The 20,428-nt window shown below is 32.4% G+C and overlaps 1 protein-coding gene across 1 annotated transcript in view; it reads left to right on the top strand.

Annotated features, from left to right (window-relative positions):
- Nucleotides 1-13,232, top strand: part of LOC127729945 (mucin-4-like) — a 40,780-nt gene extending 27,548 nt beyond the window's left edge. Inside the window, exons 8-18 of the mRNA XM_052237929.1 lie at nt 27-299; nt 1,704-1,966; nt 3,000-3,143; nt 3,967-4,125; nt 5,462-5,605; nt 5,823-5,948; nt 6,627-6,857; nt 9,162-9,359; nt 10,357-10,489; nt 11,348-11,437; nt 12,471-13,232. Coding sequence (XP_052093889.1) covers nt 27-299; nt 1,704-1,966; nt 3,000-3,143; nt 3,967-4,125; nt 5,462-5,605; nt 5,823-5,948; nt 6,627-6,857; nt 9,162-9,359; nt 10,357-10,489; nt 11,348-11,437; nt 12,471-12,555 — 1,846 coding nt within the window. The 3' untranslated portion in view covers nt 12,556-13,232. The remainder of the gene's footprint in view (nt 1-26; nt 300-1,703; nt 1,967-2,999; nt 3,144-3,966; nt 4,126-5,461; nt 5,606-5,822; nt 5,949-6,626; nt 6,858-9,161; nt 9,360-10,356; nt 10,490-11,347; nt 11,438-12,470) is intronic.
- Nucleotides 13,233-20,428: the final 7,196 nt, after the last annotated feature.

The raw sequence follows: 20,428 nt of genomic DNA, 5'->3' as shown, positions 1-20,428 counted from the left end.
CTATTTAACGTGTAATTTCTTTGCAGGATAACTCCTATGATCTGGTCCGATTTTTTCCCAGTACGATGGAAGAATTCTGGGAAGTCGGTATCGTGGTGTAACGCATGGTTAAATGATGAAAAGAAAAGATCAAATCTAACTGACATTTCATCTTCATGTCCATGTACATTAACTCAAGCAGTGCGCGATGTGGGACGTTATCACGCGGATCCTTTGTGTAATTTGGACAATTTAGATAGTGTTTCAAATTGTATATATCATTCCAATGCTTCTCACTGTATTCGACGGAATTTTAACATGTAAGTTTTTAAATTGTAATACTTTGGTTTAATTACTTGATACCCATGATATCCATAATAACCAAACAACCAGTCGCAGTAACCCGGAAAAGCAATTTGCAATTAAAACTAAACATTAGTATGTAGCTGCATTAAGTATTGCTATTTTTTATGCCCTTGAAAAGATCCAGAAATCTGCAAAAATGTTTTAGCAACTGTTAAGTGTGTGGTGTCGTCATCTATGTTCGTACTGATGCAGTTTGTTTTTAGACTTGTACACCTTTTGGAGAATATGGAACTTGAAACATTGATATCCAAGAAACAACACTCTTACGGTACACTGCAAAAAGTATATGTGAAAAAAACCCTTTTGGTTCTTTTCTTTCATACTTTTAAACTAGCGTCTAGTTGAGCCGCACAATTTGCTTTAAAAATAAGATTGACAATTGTTAAAATATTCGTACATGGTGGAAAATACAAATTTATGTATACGATCTTTGGATATGGGAAGACAAGTGAAGCTTTACGAGCTTTTGTAATTTCCGACTGTGTAAAAAAAAGCATCCGATACCGATTTCCGTTTTTTCAACGAGTCTTTTGTAGTCGAAACGCGTGCCTGGCTTACAAAATTATACGCCTTGGATCTATGATGAGTTTTTACGGCATAGTGTTTTTAAAGATATAGACATGGATAGATCCGCACCGCGAATAGGAGACCAACATGAACTGTGACATGAACAGTAATTGGATTATTTTATTTCGTTCTTAACATGAAGATACTGGTAGACTAAACGAATATCGCATAGAAGTATCTGTACACTAGTATTTGATAGAAAATGCTGATTACAGGATAATTTTCATTTATGTGTGTTACATCACATCTGATTGTTCTTGCCCTTTGTATGGATTTTGAAGAACTATTGTCAAGGACAAATAGCAATTTAATGTGCTAGGGTACTTTCCCCGTCAATGTAGATAATGTTTTAAAACATACTGTATCAATTAAAAGTCTTATCGAAAGTTCTTTTCATTTCTATGTGTTGTGATTGTGAAAACTTAAGACCCCACATCTGCACAAATGAACTTCTTATACCCAGAATGTAAAATAATTCAGACATTTTATGATGCATTGCGACTACGTAATTTTCTTTACTGTTTACCATGAGTATATCTCCTGATATGGATGCAATTAAAAGGTTTATAAAATGATGTTAACAATCGTTATCAGATCCATTATATTCGTGAGGGTAGTGATAGAAACGAACCAACCAAGTGTTGATATATTAAATGAAGCATGCATTTTTAACCTTAGAGATATACTGGTCGATTAGTCAACTGGTCTTACTTTCGTGATCAATTGGCCGATTGGGCAATCAATACATCTAACAAGTACTAGTATTTTATTTCTAGTTTATTGTTTTTCAGTCATACATCTACAGGAGAACTGTGTTGCTATGATAAGGAAGGTGAACTATTAGACATTCGGGATAATCCGAGTGGTGGCACACACAATCGATACCACTATCAATCTCAGGGAGATACTATTGTGCCTTATTTTTCATTTTTTACCGAGGACATGTTGCCTTACTTACATTGTTGCCAGTATTCTAAAAATTCACAAATGTGCCAAAACTTTCAGAGGTCACGACCTCCAACGACGTGTGAATCATACAATCCACCTGCACCTGGTAAGTAACTTCAGATATGTATCAGTCTCGTCATTTTGTGAACATAAAAAATGAAATTTACGGCAAAGTTTTAGATGGTGTTAAACGACACCAAGAAAGCAATAAAAACCATGTTAAGTGAGATGATCAGCACCATCAACCCCCTCCCTCGATTGATTTAAAGGACTGGAAGGTTGGTACCCTTGGTACTGACAGCCGATAAGATGAAGTGCAGACCACTTTTTCGACCCAGTGGAAGTGATATATACATATGATCACAATGATACTGATTTCAGAGCGCCCAACACCGTACCTTCTTTAGGTGAGCTGGAGACCAAAAGGTCTGAAAGCCAAATGAATATAAGATTTAATTGCATAAAAATGAGAAAAAAATCAGAATTTGATCATACAAAATTGCCTATTGCTTTAAACTTGAAAGTAGAATTTTGCACTAATAATTGTGATTCAAACAATGCATAGGTTCCTAATTTGAGGCGTTCAAAGCCAGTAAAACATAAAAAGGAAAACAGAAGTAACCCAGTGGACCCAATTGCATAATAATGAATACTCATGCATAAAAGGAGACGTACATATACGTCAATTAGACGAAAACTTGACGAAAAAAAAATCAGGTCAGGGAATAAACGGTGCATTGCCAGATCATTGTAAGCGAAGCGTGGACACAGGATCTGTATGTAAATTAGATTGTGAAATCGTAGACGTAACTGCAAACGAGGTTTCGAACCAGTGTAGACATTTACACACCATAAGATGAATCGAACGTTTTATAGTGGTTCTGATGCTTTGCCTTATAGTATCACGTGATTATTTCTCCCCAATCACCGACACAGAAAAATACAAATATAAACAAAATAATAAATAAACAGGAAACTGGCTTAAAGGTGAAGAAATGTGATATGATATTATGTAAGAATGATCTTAATCATATACACATTAAATTTCACGATTACCATTCACCTGATAATGATGTTTGCACTTCTTCTTTATTTTACAACTCATTATATATCATAATTGGTTCTTCTAACTGTTACAGCTAAAGCAGCTGGTGATCCACATTTAACAACGCTTGATGGATTAGATTATACGTTTAATGGTATTGACGATTTTATATTAGTTGAAGACACAAATGGCAGTGTTGTTATACAAGTGCGAGCTGTTCAAGCAAAAGATCCGAATGGTAAGAACAGAAACTTCATCAAAGATTCGACTAAAAAATAAATTAGAGGCAACAGTAGTGCTAAAGTATCGAAAAAATACGACTAAAATACCTTAGAGGCAAACAGTAGTGCTAAAGTATCGAAAAGATACTACTAAAAATAACTTAGAGGCAACAGTAGTGCTAAAGTATCGAAAATATATTTATGATAAACAAACCAAGATGAAAGATAAACCACAAGGGATTTATATGAGCTCTCAACGGAGCGAGACCTCTAATACATCAAAAGCGTGATTTGTCTAAATAAGATATCGTGCTCGAATCGAAACAGCGTAAAGGTCTAATCAGTTACGAAGTTGAACATTGAAAGTCTAAAAATTCCTCAAACGTTTTGCCAAGTCTGATTAAGTCCATCTATGCCATTTAAATTTGTATTGAAGTTGAAAAAATGAGTTTGAAAAAAAATGAAAATTAACCAATGTAAAATTGGTTTTAGATGATCTCTACTGCAAGAAGTCATGTCAGCCCGTATGCTGATGACGACTTTACAAAATTCAGAGGGTTATTTTTTAAAGGCTGGTTTCAAATTCGTTTGAATGTCATATATTATTTCTACATTTTATTTTAGATGCTTTCTAAATACATAAACATTTCTCCCTAAAATACTTAAATAAATGGGTCACATAGCAGGTATTGATATAGATTTTCGATTTCAAATTTTTTTTTTATATAAATGTGTTCACAAAATCCTTTCACATATGACAAAATATTTTAAACATGTATACTTTGTTTATATGTGTTAACAAAAGCTCTTTAACTTGTATCAAACAAATATTTGAAACAGGTACACCACAAAATGCCACAGTGTTCTCTGCAGTAGCTTTTACGGTCCGTAATTTGTCTGATATAGTTGAAGTTTATCAAACAGAAACAGGAGAAGCCAGAATTCTTGTAAATGGTAAAACGCACAAAATGGACAGTGTATCTACCTCAGAATTAAAAGGTTAGTATTTTCAAAATTATTGATTTATATCTTAAACCTTTCATCTGTAGTCATTTGATAGTTATCTTAAAACGTGTAAATCATCTTCTCTACCTGTATTTGAGTACACACAACAGAGTGCTGTGAAGTGAACATTTCATAGATATCACCAATGTCAAGCAAATCATTAATGATATATACTCGACTTTTAATTTACAAAATAAAGTGTTTGTGCAACATTATTATAAAAAAAACATTTTATTAAATATTACATCTGTTCTATGTACAACAATGAACAAGGAGGGATAACTCAATTCAAAATATTGACTTTTAACGTTTTGTTGAGCGATACAGTGTAATTTGTATTTAATTTTACAATGCAAGATGAAAGCATCGTTACATATATATCTTTGAGGTACATTTTAGTCTCATACCTTCGCACATATTTAAGTATTTATACTTCCTTGGCTCTCATTTTTATTGGTTTCACTGTTCCTGATCGGAAATGCGCTTAGGATTTCAGGTGGATCAAATTTGTTTTTTTTCATATACAAAGAATTTGATTACTGTTCTGTTTGCCATTTTGCTTCAGCTGCTCTTATATGTTTTACATATTTTGTCATCAAAACATTTCAAATATCATCAGACGTTATTATTGAAAGTTATTTATGGAAAATACCTGTCATGGGAACTGTGTTATTGATATAATCATTTTCCTTATCTATTGAGACATGCACATTTTCTTTATATGAATTCAATTTATATTAAAAGAAAGTCTGAAGGATTAATGTATTTGATGACAAATATTAAGAAAAGTAAACAAACTTTGCTTCAGCAAAAGCAAGTTTCAGTTCAGTCTTTACATTCATTGTATTTTTGTTCTCTTTCACAAAACGTTGTACGTATTTGCAATTCGTTTTTATTTGGTTTCCATAAATCAAAACCATGTAGGAACACATTTTCATATGAAGGTGTTTATCATCGAACTACAACTATAGTTTAGCATGTTTAGTAATACAGTAAAGGTTCATGCATTAATCCGCTTTATTGGGCAACATATGTAGTTCAAGAGTAACCACAACAGGTAGGCAAATGCCTTATGTTTAGAAAGCGAAAAATACCATTAACACATTCAGAGCCTAACAGATAAATAACAATAATTGACCTATAGTTGTTTACATTTTCGGACACTGGTGGAGATTTGTCTCATTGGCAATGATACCTCATTTCTTCATTTATATTCCACAAATCTCCCCAAAGAGAGGAGCAACCTAAGTACATGTTGTAAAATAACACAATTTTCAAAATGTGCATTTAAAGAATTTTTAAATTCAAGAATGATTTGATATTGTTTCAGATGTGACCATATCAAGAAATAAATCAAATGAAGATGTAGATACAATATTGATTGTGTCCGAGGTAATCAATCTGTCTATATCATTGGAAGTGTCTACTGATCTCATTAACATACTAGTCATGATGGGAGAAGAATCATTAAAAGGTAATTTGTACAATTATGTTTCGACAGAAAATATTTTTTTTTACACTTTTATTTACATTACTTCCTTAATTTTTCAAAATAGGATTATAACAATTAACATGCAATTATCTAAATTTAATAATATGAACTTATATACAGTTTATTTATAGTTTTGTATTTCTTAGTTGGATGGAAACATCTTGCAATTTCTATAATTGTTTCAAAACTTTGATTTTAGGTGCGCTTAGAGGTTTATTGGGTAATTTTAATGGTAATTCATCCGACGATTTCATCGCAAGAAATGAATCTTTTATATCATCATCCTCTCCAATGGATGTAATTCATCATCAGTTTGGAATGACTTGTAAGCATATTATTAATTACCATAAAATACATTATATAACACAAAAGTTCACAGGATTTGTTTTGTTTAATTAGTTCAATAACAGTGTTAACAAAATACAAAAGATAAAAACCAGATTGAAATTTAAGGTTCACACAGATAAAAATCTTAGCAATCTCAGGCTTATCGTAAATGATATCTGTAACAATAATAACTGCATCAGTCACGTTCCAAAAGGCAACGTCATATATGAGTTCTCTATTGAGGAAACTACAAACGCAGTAAGACCAAGTACGTCGACAGAACGAACATATCCTGATATGTTTGCACGAACCGTTGTATGGATCTAAGTTAAATTCAATAGCTAGTGTCAAAGCCCTGAACATGAGCTAATCGAATATAAACGCAGATAGTAGATATGTCCTTCTTAGAATTTCTTACAATGAAAATCTGAAATTGTAAACAAATTCGTGTTGTAAAATATGTGTTATACATGTATAGATCTAATAAAAATATGTTACAGTACAGAGCTCCATTTGAGCTCTGTCTTTTTTGTAAATGTTTTAAAACCTACTTTTGACTGCTTTCTAATTATCTTGCATGATCAAATGTATTGCACAAAGTTATAATTTTGGTGGATAAGAGATCTGTGCACTTGTTAGCTTGTATAAGTTAATGAGAGCTGACTTCTTTTTCTAGGGAGCGTCAATGAAACGGAAAATTTGTTCAGTGAGACATCTCAAGTTCCAGTAGCATATGAACCTGTTTTCACTGTAAATAAATCTGATCTTAGACCAGACACAGAAACAATTTGTAAAGACAATCAACAGTGTAAATTTGACCTTCAAGTTACTAACAACTCAAAACTAGCAGCAAGTACACTTGTTTTTGATGAGAAATTTAAACAGATTCAGCAGGATGTTGAGAAAGGTAAGATACTCCATATTTATTACACGCTAATAATAGGAAACCGATTTTAAAGAATGACTTAACAGTGAATATTACAATCTCAGGACAAATTAAAATTTGAACAATTTCAGCACTGTTGAGGATAAAAAGTAAAATCACAAAAATACTGAACTCTGAGGAAAATTCAAAAAGAAAAGTCCCCAATCAAATGGCAAAATCAAAAAAACAAACACATCAAACGAGTGGATAACAACTGTCATATTCTTGACTTGGTACAGGCATTTTCTTATGTAGAAAATGGTGGATTGAACCTGGTTTTATAGCTAGCTAAACCTCTCACTTGTATGACAGTCGCATCAAATTCCATTATATTGACAACGATGCGTGAACAAAACAAACAGACACAATAGGTAAAAATGTCAAAAATAGGGGTACAGCAGTCAACATTGTGTTATCATCTCAATCACTATAAAACAAACAAATGTAACGAAGAAGCACAAAAAGGCATACATCAAATTTAAAATCCTCGTTTTGCTTATATTATACGATTTTATTTATCTATGTAAAATCCACCCATAAAGGACGGAAGGTTTTAAGTACTGGCGTAAAATCGCGCGTTTGAAATTCGCACAGGTAGACATAAAATAATTTTGTCGCTCAAAGTATGAGGGGATACATAAATACAGAGTCACGTAAAATGGATATAACAAAAAACAGACTTAACAGTAAAAGTAATTTTAATAAATAAAATAAAATAATTGTGTGGTACAAAGAATGACGATATAAATAAGTACAGAGTCACGTCAAATGTATATCACAAAAAAACAGACTCAACAGTAAAAGTAATAATAATAAATAAAATAATTTTGTCGTTCAAAGTATGACGGGATACATAAGCACAGAGTCACGTCAAATGGATATCTAAAAAAAAACAGACTTAACAGTAAAAGTAATATTAATAAAGATAAATAAAAGAATACTATAACACGTTATAAAGGTGATAATCAACGTCAGTACGCAAAATCTATACTTCAATACCATCGTGTATTATTTGTGAAGTTGATGCGGAATATTTATCAACAAGTTCTTGGTATCTTCCGATGAACTTTTTTAGAAAAAGGACGAGACGTTTTTTGACATACCCCTGGTTCATCAACTTTCTGCTCAGACGCTGGTGACGTTTATTTGAAAGTTATATAATAAATAACAAAATAAATCATAAAAGTTATTTGACCCGTTTTATCCATCTGCAAATGTGTCTTCAGAACTTGCTCTTGAATATCTCGGATCAATGTTCATGAGTGTATTACATTCATATATGTTTGAACAAAATCCACGGCTGTTGTTAAAAAGACAACTTGAAACACTTTTCAATAAATAATCTATTAATTGAATTGATTTTTTGAACACGAGGAACCAAAAAGTGACCTTTTTCAACTTACCATAAAACTGTGTGTGTAAAGATGAAAAAGTTCAAATGAATTAACTAATTTACTTGTTCAGACGCAGGAGATATGGGTAATGTTACATTTGAATTGCAATTTAAGAAATGGCATACATTTTTGAGGTGCTATTATATGATACTCAACGTGTGTGCAGTCTTTTGATTTCATTTCTATGGTAACGTTTACATCAATTTTCTTTTAAGCTGTGTCTTTTATCTCGCCAAATTCTTGATGTTGTTACAGAAATAAGGCATATTAATTAACATTTAAGTTTGATAATTTTATCCAGCTAAAAGTGCAACATAAACATTAAAATATAATCGCTGATGAAACATATTAAAAATGGCAATGATTCTTATTTTATGTAGGTAAATTTGATAATTTAATGTAATTTCTTTGGTAAGAAGTCTGATAACAAAGTTTTTTTTTATACCACTCTGCTTTTTACTTTTGACCTTGTTGATTCTTAAAACTCCTTTCAGATAAAGCATAATTAGATAACGGTATGCAATATTATTTATCACGTTATTCAGTTCAAATTTTTCTGTGCAAGTTCAACCACCGAATTTAACAGAACCCTATAATGTATTATTAAATTTAGAGTTACGTTCCGTTATCCATTTGTTTGACATTTTTTTCCATTTTCTGTAGCAATAGTCATAACAATATGTTAAAAGTCAGTATAATAACTGGGTTCATTGTTTATGATTAAAACAAAATAAAATGAATTAGTAGGTCATTGTAAGTAAACTGTTCTGAAATTTTTTAACTATAGGGCCCACAGCTCATTCTGTTGAATACATCGTAAAAATGGGTGGCCTATTCGGTTGTAGAAATCCTTTACCAAAGCAAAACAAATAATTAAAATATTGTGTTGCAGTTATCCGATGTCCATACCTAGCAACACCGGAGAATGGCAACAAATTAGTTAGCGGACATTCTGTTGGGGATAATGCTACATTTTGGTGTCTGCCATCATTTCAAATGCTTTGTTCGTATGGTTACGAGTGTCATCGGAGGATTTGCCTGGAAGATGGAACTTGGTCTAATGCGGTAGCTTTCTGTCCTGAAAAAATCGGTAGGTGAAAATAAAGCTTTATTAATTTGGTGAAGCCTAACTGTCTTTCTGGATTTACGTTGAAATATTATGTATACTCAAAAAGGTAGTCTAGTCAATATGGGATACTGCGTATAAATGTTAGCTTGAAAACCAGAACAAAGTGGTAACTTTAGGACTCCAGACACATTGCGTTAATTATTTTGCATAAAAAAAGAAAAGATCTCAAAAGATATGACTTCGACTTTCATTTATACAACGACATAAATGACTGTGAAAAGAATATATTTACGGTATAACTATATAAAATATCTTACAATTTAAATAGTACATGTATATTAAAGAAAATTACAATTTATTAAATTTCGTTAGTCCGAAGCGCTTCTCTGGATTTACCTTCATCAGGAACGCTTACATTCTAACTTTTGAGAGCCAGGGATATATAAATAAGTAGAAACGTAAGGCGCTCAATCACAAAAGAGGATCTAAAGCAATAGCCAATTTCGACAACGGTCAACTTTGCCTTAGAAACTTTGTTTCTTAGTAATTCCTTAATTTATAAACTGGGAATTTTAGTATAATTTCTTATAAATCATATAAGTACATAAGCACGGACTACTGAGCTGATGATACCCTCGGTGACTAATAGTTCACCAGCAGTAGTATCAAACCCATGCTACTAAAATGCATATAACACTTTATAAATTTCGTCCGTCCGTAACGTAAATAGTAAAAGATACATTTATATGATAGTCAATGCTCCTAAAAATACATGTATTAATTACAAATTCAAGCTTTTTCTTTCTTTAAAAAAAGACACTCGCTTAATTGTTCATAAATAGGCACACAATATAAAACAGTAGCAGAAATACTTAAAATATGAATAATAAGGAAATAGTAATAAAAAAGGTAAACTAATGTTAACAAAAGTTATTGGTAGGTTCTCAAAGAATTTAGTTTATACAGTTACTTATAAAATAGGAGTTACCTTTAAGTTCTCTCTTACTTGATTTTATAGATACAGGGAAAGAGCAGGAAATTTTGCCTGTTGCGGCTGGATCTGCAGGTGGAGCAGGAATTGTTCTTATATGTGTTGTTGTTTTTTGTTTATGTTATCGACGACGACAGGTGCCAAAGCCAGATGCAGAAATGTAAATATGAAAAATATTACTAGTATATGCCTTTGTATAGTCAGTCCTTTTATTGTCTTCTGAGATATGAAACCTCAACTGGGCACAGTTACAATAAGTCATCAAAGATAACATGCATAGAACTAAATTCGACAAACGTGCGTTTCGTTTGTATTAGACTCATCAGTGCCGGTCGAAACAAAACAGTTTGGAGGCCAATTAAATTCGAAGTTGATGAAGAGTATTCAACACCATACATTCCAAAAATTAGCAATTTCTGGTTATGGTCATCTTTGTCTCGGATTGGGGGGGGGGGGGGGGGGGGGGGGGGGGGGGTAGAAAAATCTGAATTGTTTCGAATGATTTTATCATTTAATAAGGAATAAATATACAGAAAATTTCTGAATCAATGAAATTGCATTTCAGCTATATAGTATTGACTAATAGGTTGGTGGTATTATCGGGGAGAAAATGTCCACAAACGGTCGAATCGGCCAAGATGTTGTTATTAGTCATTAAAGATACCAGGGTTATAATTTAGTTAGCTAGACATACGCTTCGTTCACATTGAACTCATCAGCAGCACTCGAATCAAAACATTTCAGAAAGCCAAATCAATTATGAGTTTCAATATATATAATATGTCACAGTTTATTTCAATGGAATATATCATTTACCACATGGTTTTTGAACTCGCATTTGAATATTTTTTTTTCTTCTCTTTTCGACATCTCGTAAAGATTTGACAGTAACCCGATTTTTCTTAAATATTGTAACATTCCAAAATAATTTACTTTTTCATAATGACGTTTATAAAGTTTACACTTTTAACCCTCCATTTGCGAAAAACATTCAAGGATTTTTTTAATGTAATTCCAGGTCAACATTGACAGATATTTTACCACTTCCAGACCTTGACATTCCTCATTCAGATACGTCTGTTTTTGAAAACCAGGCTTTTCTTGATAGGTAAGTTACTTATACAATAGTTAACAGTCAATGACAAATAAGGCTATACAAAAGAATGATATACAAAAATTAACTTGAATATAATGTTTATTATAATCTGTTTAAAGTAAACTAACTATATTCCTATTATATTCGTTTCAACTGCCAATAGAGCAATAAGCAAATTAGCTATTATAAAAAAAAAAAGAAAAGTTATATTTATGTATTTTAGTAAAATGATATTTTATTCATTCATTATTATTACAAACTGAAGTTAAAATTCAACGCATCAGAAAACTTGCCGTTTTTGTAGAATTGAAAAGTACAAGAACATTGACGAATATGTATTTATCTATTTTCCTAAAATTATTTTATCCGAAATTTTATTTCAAATATCGTGAGGCATATATAAAACGGAGATTTTTCGACAATATGTAGATTAAAAACTAGTGAACAAGATATGAGCCTACCCTAACTACACACAATACAAAGACTAAGAAAATAATTATAAAACGAAACTCTACTTGACGAAAGCACACTACGTTATTGCACTGTATGATACAAAGTTGCAGGGTGTCGATTATCAGATGCATTATATTGACATGTCAGATTTAGTTTTTATCAGGGATTCTCGAATTTTAATATTGGATTCCGAAAGTATACATAAATACGAAGAGCAATAAGCCTAAAATAAGACCATAATGTCCCAAAAACCAACTCTGGATGTCCCTTGCATCGAGAGGATAATAGATTTTAACTCCTTTTATAAATTACTCAAATATTAGTATCAAAGCAATGTCATGTCAGTACAGAAGAACTGACGTTTGGGCTTTTAAATCCCTAAAAAGGTCGAGGGGAAGGATATGTGTGTGTCCTTGCAATCTACAAGAAGTGACAAATACTCAATGATAATAATACAAAATAACATTATAGGTTTTATGAGAGGTATCTGCGTGGGTACACAAACAAAACCGTTCCATATCATAAAATTATCAAGTCGGATTTGAAATGAAGTTATCTGCTTAATATTTATTAAGTTTTTGTTATTTTTCAGTTTAAGGCATTTACATGTAGGAGGACCTTACAGAATTCCTCGTCCGAATTTTGTGGATCCAGATTTATTTGACGAGTTTTTCTAGTCCGTGAAAGCTACACAAAGTGCTAAATATATGTAAAGAGTAGTTTTGTTAGATGTGTTGACTCTGAGGTGTGATTCTCATAAAGAATGAATGGATTGCTAAATAAACGAATTCGAGTCGGACGTGTGTGAGTGTGTGGTAGATGTAGTGTTGACCGTAAACATGTGTACATATGTGTGCGTGTGTGTGTTTTGTAGATTTGACTGTGAATTTCTAGTCCTTTATAATTCATGAAATGGGATATGTTGCTGAGTTGAGAATGTGTGTCTTTCTACTATTTGTATATAATATTGAGGGATCCAAATTTAAGTATTTTTTACGTTTTTAATTAAAATAAATGTTACTGTGATTCGAATAAACTGTAAATGTATCTGATTATAAATATTGAGACTAGCTACAAACATTAGCCAAGAACAAAGAAATCACGTGCAATACATTCTTAGGGCTATGCATTTAGATTGGTGCTTAGGTGTACATCTGTAAGTTTACTTATATATAAAATAAACAGTTCTAGAATAATATGATGTGTATTTTTGTGATTATAAATTAAAACGTCTACAAGAGTTCATATGACTGTAATATATGTTTGTAAATGATGATAATGTAGTATTTGTTTATAATTTCTCAACAACCATTTTTATTGAATTCGTTGAAAATAAATTTGATATGAAGATAGATACATGGTGTTTTTTTTTAAATCATTCTTAATTTACCAGTAAAACGTACGTAAGGCCCATATGTTGAACTGTCAGAGAACCTAAATGAAATGCAGGCTAACACATAGTAGCATAATTTAAAGTATAGCCGGACAATCCACTACGGCTCAGTCATTATCGCTTTCTTAGTCAATACCACTGTCCTGTGGGCAGTCCATGTATCACGATAACGACCAGTTCTTCAATAACTATTATGTTTATTTCATTGAGGAACCATGTTTTTAAAAATTCTCATCAATTCAAATTGTTCAAAGCAAACTCGAGTTATTTAACGATTTCTATAGGAAAGAGTGAAGACCATTCATAGTGATAACAATAAGTCACTGCCATTCATTTAAGTGCAATTTTTCAGTACTAGTATATGAATACAAAATAAAGTTTTCTATAATTTCATAATTAACGAATCGTGATTGCGTTTTATTAAAGGGACATCACTCCAAACAAAGAAACCACGCCCCACTGGTCATTAACATGTAAAAGTCCGTTAACGACCGGTTTTCTAGTCCGTGTATTTCTGTTAAAGACCAATGGAATTTTTTACTAAAGAATAAAGAATGTCATGTGGCCCCTTGTTATCCAATAAGTGAAGCTAATTCTAAACCGATATGAAATATCACCAATTAATTATAAAATTAAGAGTTTTGTAAACTCCAAAATAAAGTTATCGATAACGACTTACTTTTAGATAAAAATATATAAATAAAAGGATGCCTGATTAACGTCCGTCGCCATTTATGATAAGTACATTCTGTGTGATAACATATTAATGAGAAAATAATACACCCTGCGTGTACTTGACCAACACACTGAACCGGTTAGCTCACGAGTTGACAGTCCACATGAAGACTTGACAATAACACTTAATTAATTTCGTCTAGCCGATGCAGACCCCTAGAAATACCTTCACCAGGAACGCTCAAATATATCACCTTATCCGGAATCAGTTTTTGACACTGAACTTCAAGTCTTTGCTCTTACACCTAGGCAACATGTTTAGTTAAAAAGAGTCAGTTTTTTATGCCCCACCTACGATAGTAGAGGAGCATTATGTTTTTCGGTCTGTGCGTCCGTTCGTTCGTTCGTCCGTCTGTCTGTCCCGCTTCAGGTTAAAGTTTTTGGTCAAGGTAGTTTTTGATGAAGTTGAAGTCCAATCAACTTGAAACTTAGTACACATGTTCCCTATGATATGATCTATCTAATTTTAATGCCAAAATTAGAGTATTGAACCCAATTTCACGGTAAACTGAACATAGAAAATGATAGTGCGAGTGGGGCATCTGTGTACTATGGACACATTCTTGTTATGTATTTGCTTTGACCCAGTGATTAGGCAGAAGACCTTCAACACTCGCAGCGTGAAAGAAGCCACATTGCGGATAACATTTATAGTAACAGCAGTACATTGCTGGTAGGCTTCTTTATTCTTATTTGTGCATTTACCACGAAATATCGTTCGTCGGAAGAGCTTTTCTGGATTTATTTTTACAATTATTTATTTGTTAAAATAAAAAAAAGAAGACAAGAAAAACGAATTCACTTTTTTCAAGATGGCGACTGATAAACGAGAAAAAAAAAACAGATTTGTAAAATTGTGATATTAAATTCTGCCAAAGTAACATTTACCAGCATGTATCAGAATTGCGAAATCGCAGACGTAAATTTAGATCTTAAGATCGTATGCAACCATATATTCTTAAGTTACAGTGACTTTATGCACCATGTTCATTTGCAGATTTTAATTAATTGTTTATTACTGTAACTTCGAACCAAATGGAAAAAAAACCAGTTTGGAATTATGTGCCAAGATGAAAAAATCAAATCAATCGACGATGTAAAATGTCCTTCGTATAACTATATCTTAGAACAGAGGCAATAGATACTAAGAGAATATTCGAACTCATAAGTCGAAAACAAAATGACAATGCCATCGGAAAAAACGAAAAACGACAAAAAGACAAACAGTACACACAACACAACGTAGAAAACTAAAGATGGAGCAATACGAACCCCACCAAAAACCGGGGTTGATCGTAGGTGCTCCGGAAGGGTACGCAGATCCTGCTGCACATGTGGCACCCGTCGTGTTGCTCATGTAAGTACATTGTGATAAGTCTAATTCGGTACGTCACAAAGAGGACGGGATTGTGGTTACGACAATTGGAAATATCTATCGTCATCTGTGAAACATATAATCCATAACGCTCAACCAACTCGTAATGACGTCCGTAAAATATTCGAAGGGATGATTTCAATTTCACCACTTGGAACTCTTGGTTCAATAGCTTCCTTGTAAGCATCAACCCTCTATCAAGGAAATCGGGGTAGAAAATGCAAGGTCTGGAATATCGCATCGACTGGGAGATATACTCCATATGCAGGTGCTGCTGGAATGTTACTAACATAGAAATGGAAAGCTGAAATCATCTCTTTTGTCAACCGACCCTCATTGTCAACTTCTAGATGTAAGTCAATATATGAGACAGACTTAACTTTATCTGTTACATCCTTTATTTTTAGTTGATGTGATAGATGCTTTCAACATAGTCACCAAACTTGAAATTATTTTGCGAGAGGACATCTTTTATATAGCGGAATGTGAAGTTAAAGGATAATGCTAGTTTCTTTTCATTTTTCCTAAGAAGTTCCTGTATGAATTCAGCCTCATGTGAATAAAGGAACAAGTAAACAAGAAGAGGAGCTCAGTTGGCTCCGATGGGCATGCCGATTGTTTGTTGAAAGACAAGTCCTCGAAACGTAACAAATATGTTGTCAATCAAGAAATCAAGCATCTTAATAATCTCAGTTTCAGAGAATTTTTTGTTTGAATGTGAGTGATTTTTTTTTACAAAGTACGATTTATCCCTCCCTAAGACAAGATACTTGTATTTACGTTTGCCATTCTTTTTTTATGAAACAAAGTTTAATTAGTTCTTTTAATTTATCCTTTAGTTTGGAATAGGGAATACTTGTGTAAAGGGTAGTTGATCATTACTAAAGCATTTCAACAGAATGTTAAATTAAATCGGCACTCGAGCTATTTGTATCATTTTGCGGGCTGTTGTTGTCTTTGTCTTGTGGAGACCAAACAGTGCTATTTGGACAGAAATGTTTTATAAGTGTTCCTTCGAACAACAGTATTTATTTTCAGTATTATAAACAAACATCGATAAGAATGGCGTACTTCTGATTTGCTGAATTTCAGATGGTTTTGTTCTGTAAAGAACAACTAAAATTATTTAAATATTGTCCTCTAATGGTATGTTACCAAACTAAGGCATTTGTTGTCGATATAAAATCAGGGACAACCGTCAATATGGAAACTGTATGGCCCATCATTGGAATATCAGTGAAAGGTTTCTGCACTTAATCGCCTCACTGTTGAAGTTATTTTATGGATGGCTGATGGCATGACGGTCTATTTGATAATTTGTGGATATCAAGATGACCACCACTCTGGAACAAGCATAAATTATAACTATACAAGGATGAAAAGAGGGTTTCACACACATGAATTGATGATGCCGATCGGAAATTCCAGATTATCGACATGGACGTACAGTTTTCAAAACCAGAAATTAGGAGAATAAACATGAATAGCTTCCTCTTCGTAAACAATATTACAAAGAGGTAAAACCTTTCTTCCGTTTCAGAAAACAGGAGATACAACTGTTGCTTAATCATACTGCTAATAATAAAACAAAAAATCGTGTAGTCTCATTTTTTAGTGTACGAATACAAAGAATAGTTGGAACTTTCGAACTTAAGCGACTCTTGCTATGCATGCATCACCCGCCATGCGATCCAGACTTAGTTAAAACGTCACATGAGGAAATGGAACACAATCGGTAAAATTACAGATCAGACAACTATTCTGGTATCTAAAGATCTACGACATCCAATATATGTCGCTAGTGAGATGAGAAACAGACACATCATATCGGTCAACTAATCCATTAAATTTACCCACATGGACGGATAATTCATCAGTAGTGGTACCCACCTTCTAATTGACAGATGAGCTCCACGGATGCTTCATACAAGTAATCCTTCCGTTAATGTCATATCATGATACTGTATTTGTTTAGCCCAATTAGTAACACCAAACTGCTTTAGCAACCTACTTGAATTTCAATAATAAAGAGTCCTAATATTATGTTAAATTTTTTCCAACAACTTTGCATATATTTATATATGTATGTAAAAAGAAAGATATTCAGAGAAATACTTTTAAGGCAATTTTGAAACCATAAAATAATTTGAAATAGTTTTGTAATTTTGTTTAACGACAATTTAATATTTGCCAAAATCTATAAAAAAAGGCAGTGTATATGTAGACATCTTAATGTTAGCGTTGGTCAAAACAGCATGTTGTTGAAACACCAAAGTACACATAATATAAACTTTGATACAGTTATTTTCTTAATAAAGAATGAAATATTTATCTAAATGGCCTTCTTGTAAAATAAATTCAGATTAAAGTTATCTCTTTGATTGGTATAGTGAATGAAGACGGTATAACATTTATTATGTGTGGCAATTTAAAAGGTAAGATAGTCGCTACAGAGGGATACATGTACTTTCACAAATTTTCTATCAGCCGTCCCTGTGTTAGTTGTGCTTTTATATTGGTTAATGTAGTAATCATCTTCACCTGTGCATTTGACTTTAATGGTGGATTTGCTTTGGTTCTCGGCTTTTTTCACTTCTTTTATTTCAGATTTGTGAAGTGATTGATTGATTGATTGATTGTTTGTTGCTTAACGTCCAGTGTCAAATATTTCATGCATGTTCAGGCGGGTAACAAATTAACAATAAATACAATAAGTAGGTCCTGTAATAGAGGCCGTCCTGGAAGAAGGACGTAAAAATTTAGACTGCCACTGAAAAATTAGGGTATATTGGATAGGGACAGAAATTTTGCCTTGCAACAGGCCACCTACGGATCCCTCGAAGAGTTGTTACAAGGGTTCTAAACGTACAGAGAACGTGGAACTCTCTCTGTACGAGGCATCGGATTTAACGTCCCCGTTCTGACCGGACGCAGCTGCGTACTTTTACATCTCGCAAAGCCAAACGGACGCCCCACTTTGGCAAGGGTTTTACTGCCGGTCGAAAGAAGAACTGTAGTGACCATATTTCTATTCCCCAGTCACCCTTTGGGGGTAATTGTGAGGTGAACACTATATATATCAACGGTTGAGAATAGTGCAGATTAAGTGGAAAGTGAGACAAAAGAAAAATGTTGTGTTGGACAAAAGCTTTATTGAAATGCAAGACATTCTGTGTGATCTTCAAATTGTTTTGACAAGTAAAATAAAATTACTATTTTGTTAATTCCTTTTTAAATTTCATAGATGACTTGAATACTTAAAATGAGATGTTTTTTTTGTTTTTACATGGCACCTAAAAAAATTGCTAAACTTGAACCCCCTTTTTGCCTCCTTTGGTTACATTAACAGTACACCATGCTTAAAAATGGATATTTTTTTACACATAACAATACAAAATTTGTGTTTACAAATATTTAATGATGTGCAAGTTTATGCTTTCCTGCCATACTTGGTTTTCTGAAAATATTATAAACTTTCCATTAATTAACATTGTTAACACATACTGAACAAGTAAACTTATATTTCATATATAACATACATGCATATTTGGTTGTTGCAAAATACGGATATATTTTTACAGTAAAGAAACATTTAAACTCTACCATTAATATTCTTAGAATTGCATCTTCCTATTTTTAAGCTATTTGCTTTTACCTAAGACTTTGTTTTTTACTTAAACAAATACAGGATTGCTGTTTAATTTACTAGTTAATTGGTTTATTGAATGCATCGAAGTTTTGTGTATTTGTTTACTTATCTGTACCATAATGATTTTATTTATTTCTATCACTGTTCTTTTTAGTGTTCCATCACCGTATATTCGCTCTCTCCGATGAAAAGTTAAATTGCCTTCTAGATGTCATTTTTTCAAGTATTTTGATTGATATCTCATTTACAAGTACCCAATTTTCCTTTTGTTCATATTATTTAAGTGCAAACAAGTACTATCTTTAATAAAAATATCCGACGCATTCAGGGAACATATATTAAAAACCATCAATTTAATGACTTTTGTTATCATATTTATTTGAGCTGAACATGACGACTAAAGAATGACTATTCTGAAAATTGAGATATAATGCAGCAACAATGTGTTACTCATAGCAACTGGAAATAAACCGGGTAAGAACCGGGAAGAAATGTCTATGATAACTATACAATTAACTATTAGAGACACAAACCCTTTCGGAGCTTATTACGGACGAACGTCAAAAGGCGATGCATGATTATTGCCACTGGTAAATATTTTACATTCTATTAAAAAAGGTTTATCACAAAAACGTTTTTTAAATTAAACCATTGTTACAAGATAGATTTTCATCTAATTTGATTATCAAAAAATATTTTAAAAGACATATTTTTGAACATTAACAATGACACTTAGTAAAATCACAGAACAGATCGTCGAGAACGCGCAAGCTGTAACCATAGTTTAGTACTATTAAAGTAAAAAGTTATCCAGTCGAAACTTTACCAACTATATCGAAAACATTACGTTATTATATAGGAATATATTAAACAGACAGCATAAAAAATGGTTCCATAGACCAAAAATTCGGAGGCACATTTCACCGAAACACTCAATAAACAATGCATTCATAATACCTATTGGTAACACAAAGACACATTCCATAGAATCATTTCATGCAACACCATAGTCAAATCATACCAGAAATACATGTACAATGACACGTTTAACACAGGACACCATTCAGACTGTGATTATATAATTGATATAAAATATATATGTTTGTAAAATTTAAAGTCAGACAGTACATGTTTAAAAAAAAAAAAATTTCCTGTTATTCGAAATTCCTATTTACCTCTTATTTCGTGGAATAAAATAGCAAAAGGATTTTAATAAATTGTCAAATATATGCCCCTTCTTGAAGAACTCAACACGACTATCAGAACTGCAAAGAAACCGGGGTTTGGTTGCTTTAGGTTTTGCGAATTGATTGTAGGCAATTCGTGTAATGATTTTTTTGTGTGTAATACACCTTATGTTTTTTTTTTTTTTTATTATACTCCATTCTTTGACAAATA

Source organism: Mytilus californianus, unplaced genomic scaffold, assembly GCF_021869535.1.
Source record: "Mytilus californianus isolate M0D057914Y unplaced genomic scaffold, xbMytCali1.0.p SCAF_2, whole genome shotgun sequence".
Classification (NCBI taxonomy): domain Eukaryota; kingdom Metazoa; phylum Mollusca; class Bivalvia; order Mytilida; family Mytilidae; genus Mytilus; species Mytilus californianus.
This window is presented reverse-complemented; position numbering and strand designations above follow the sequence as displayed.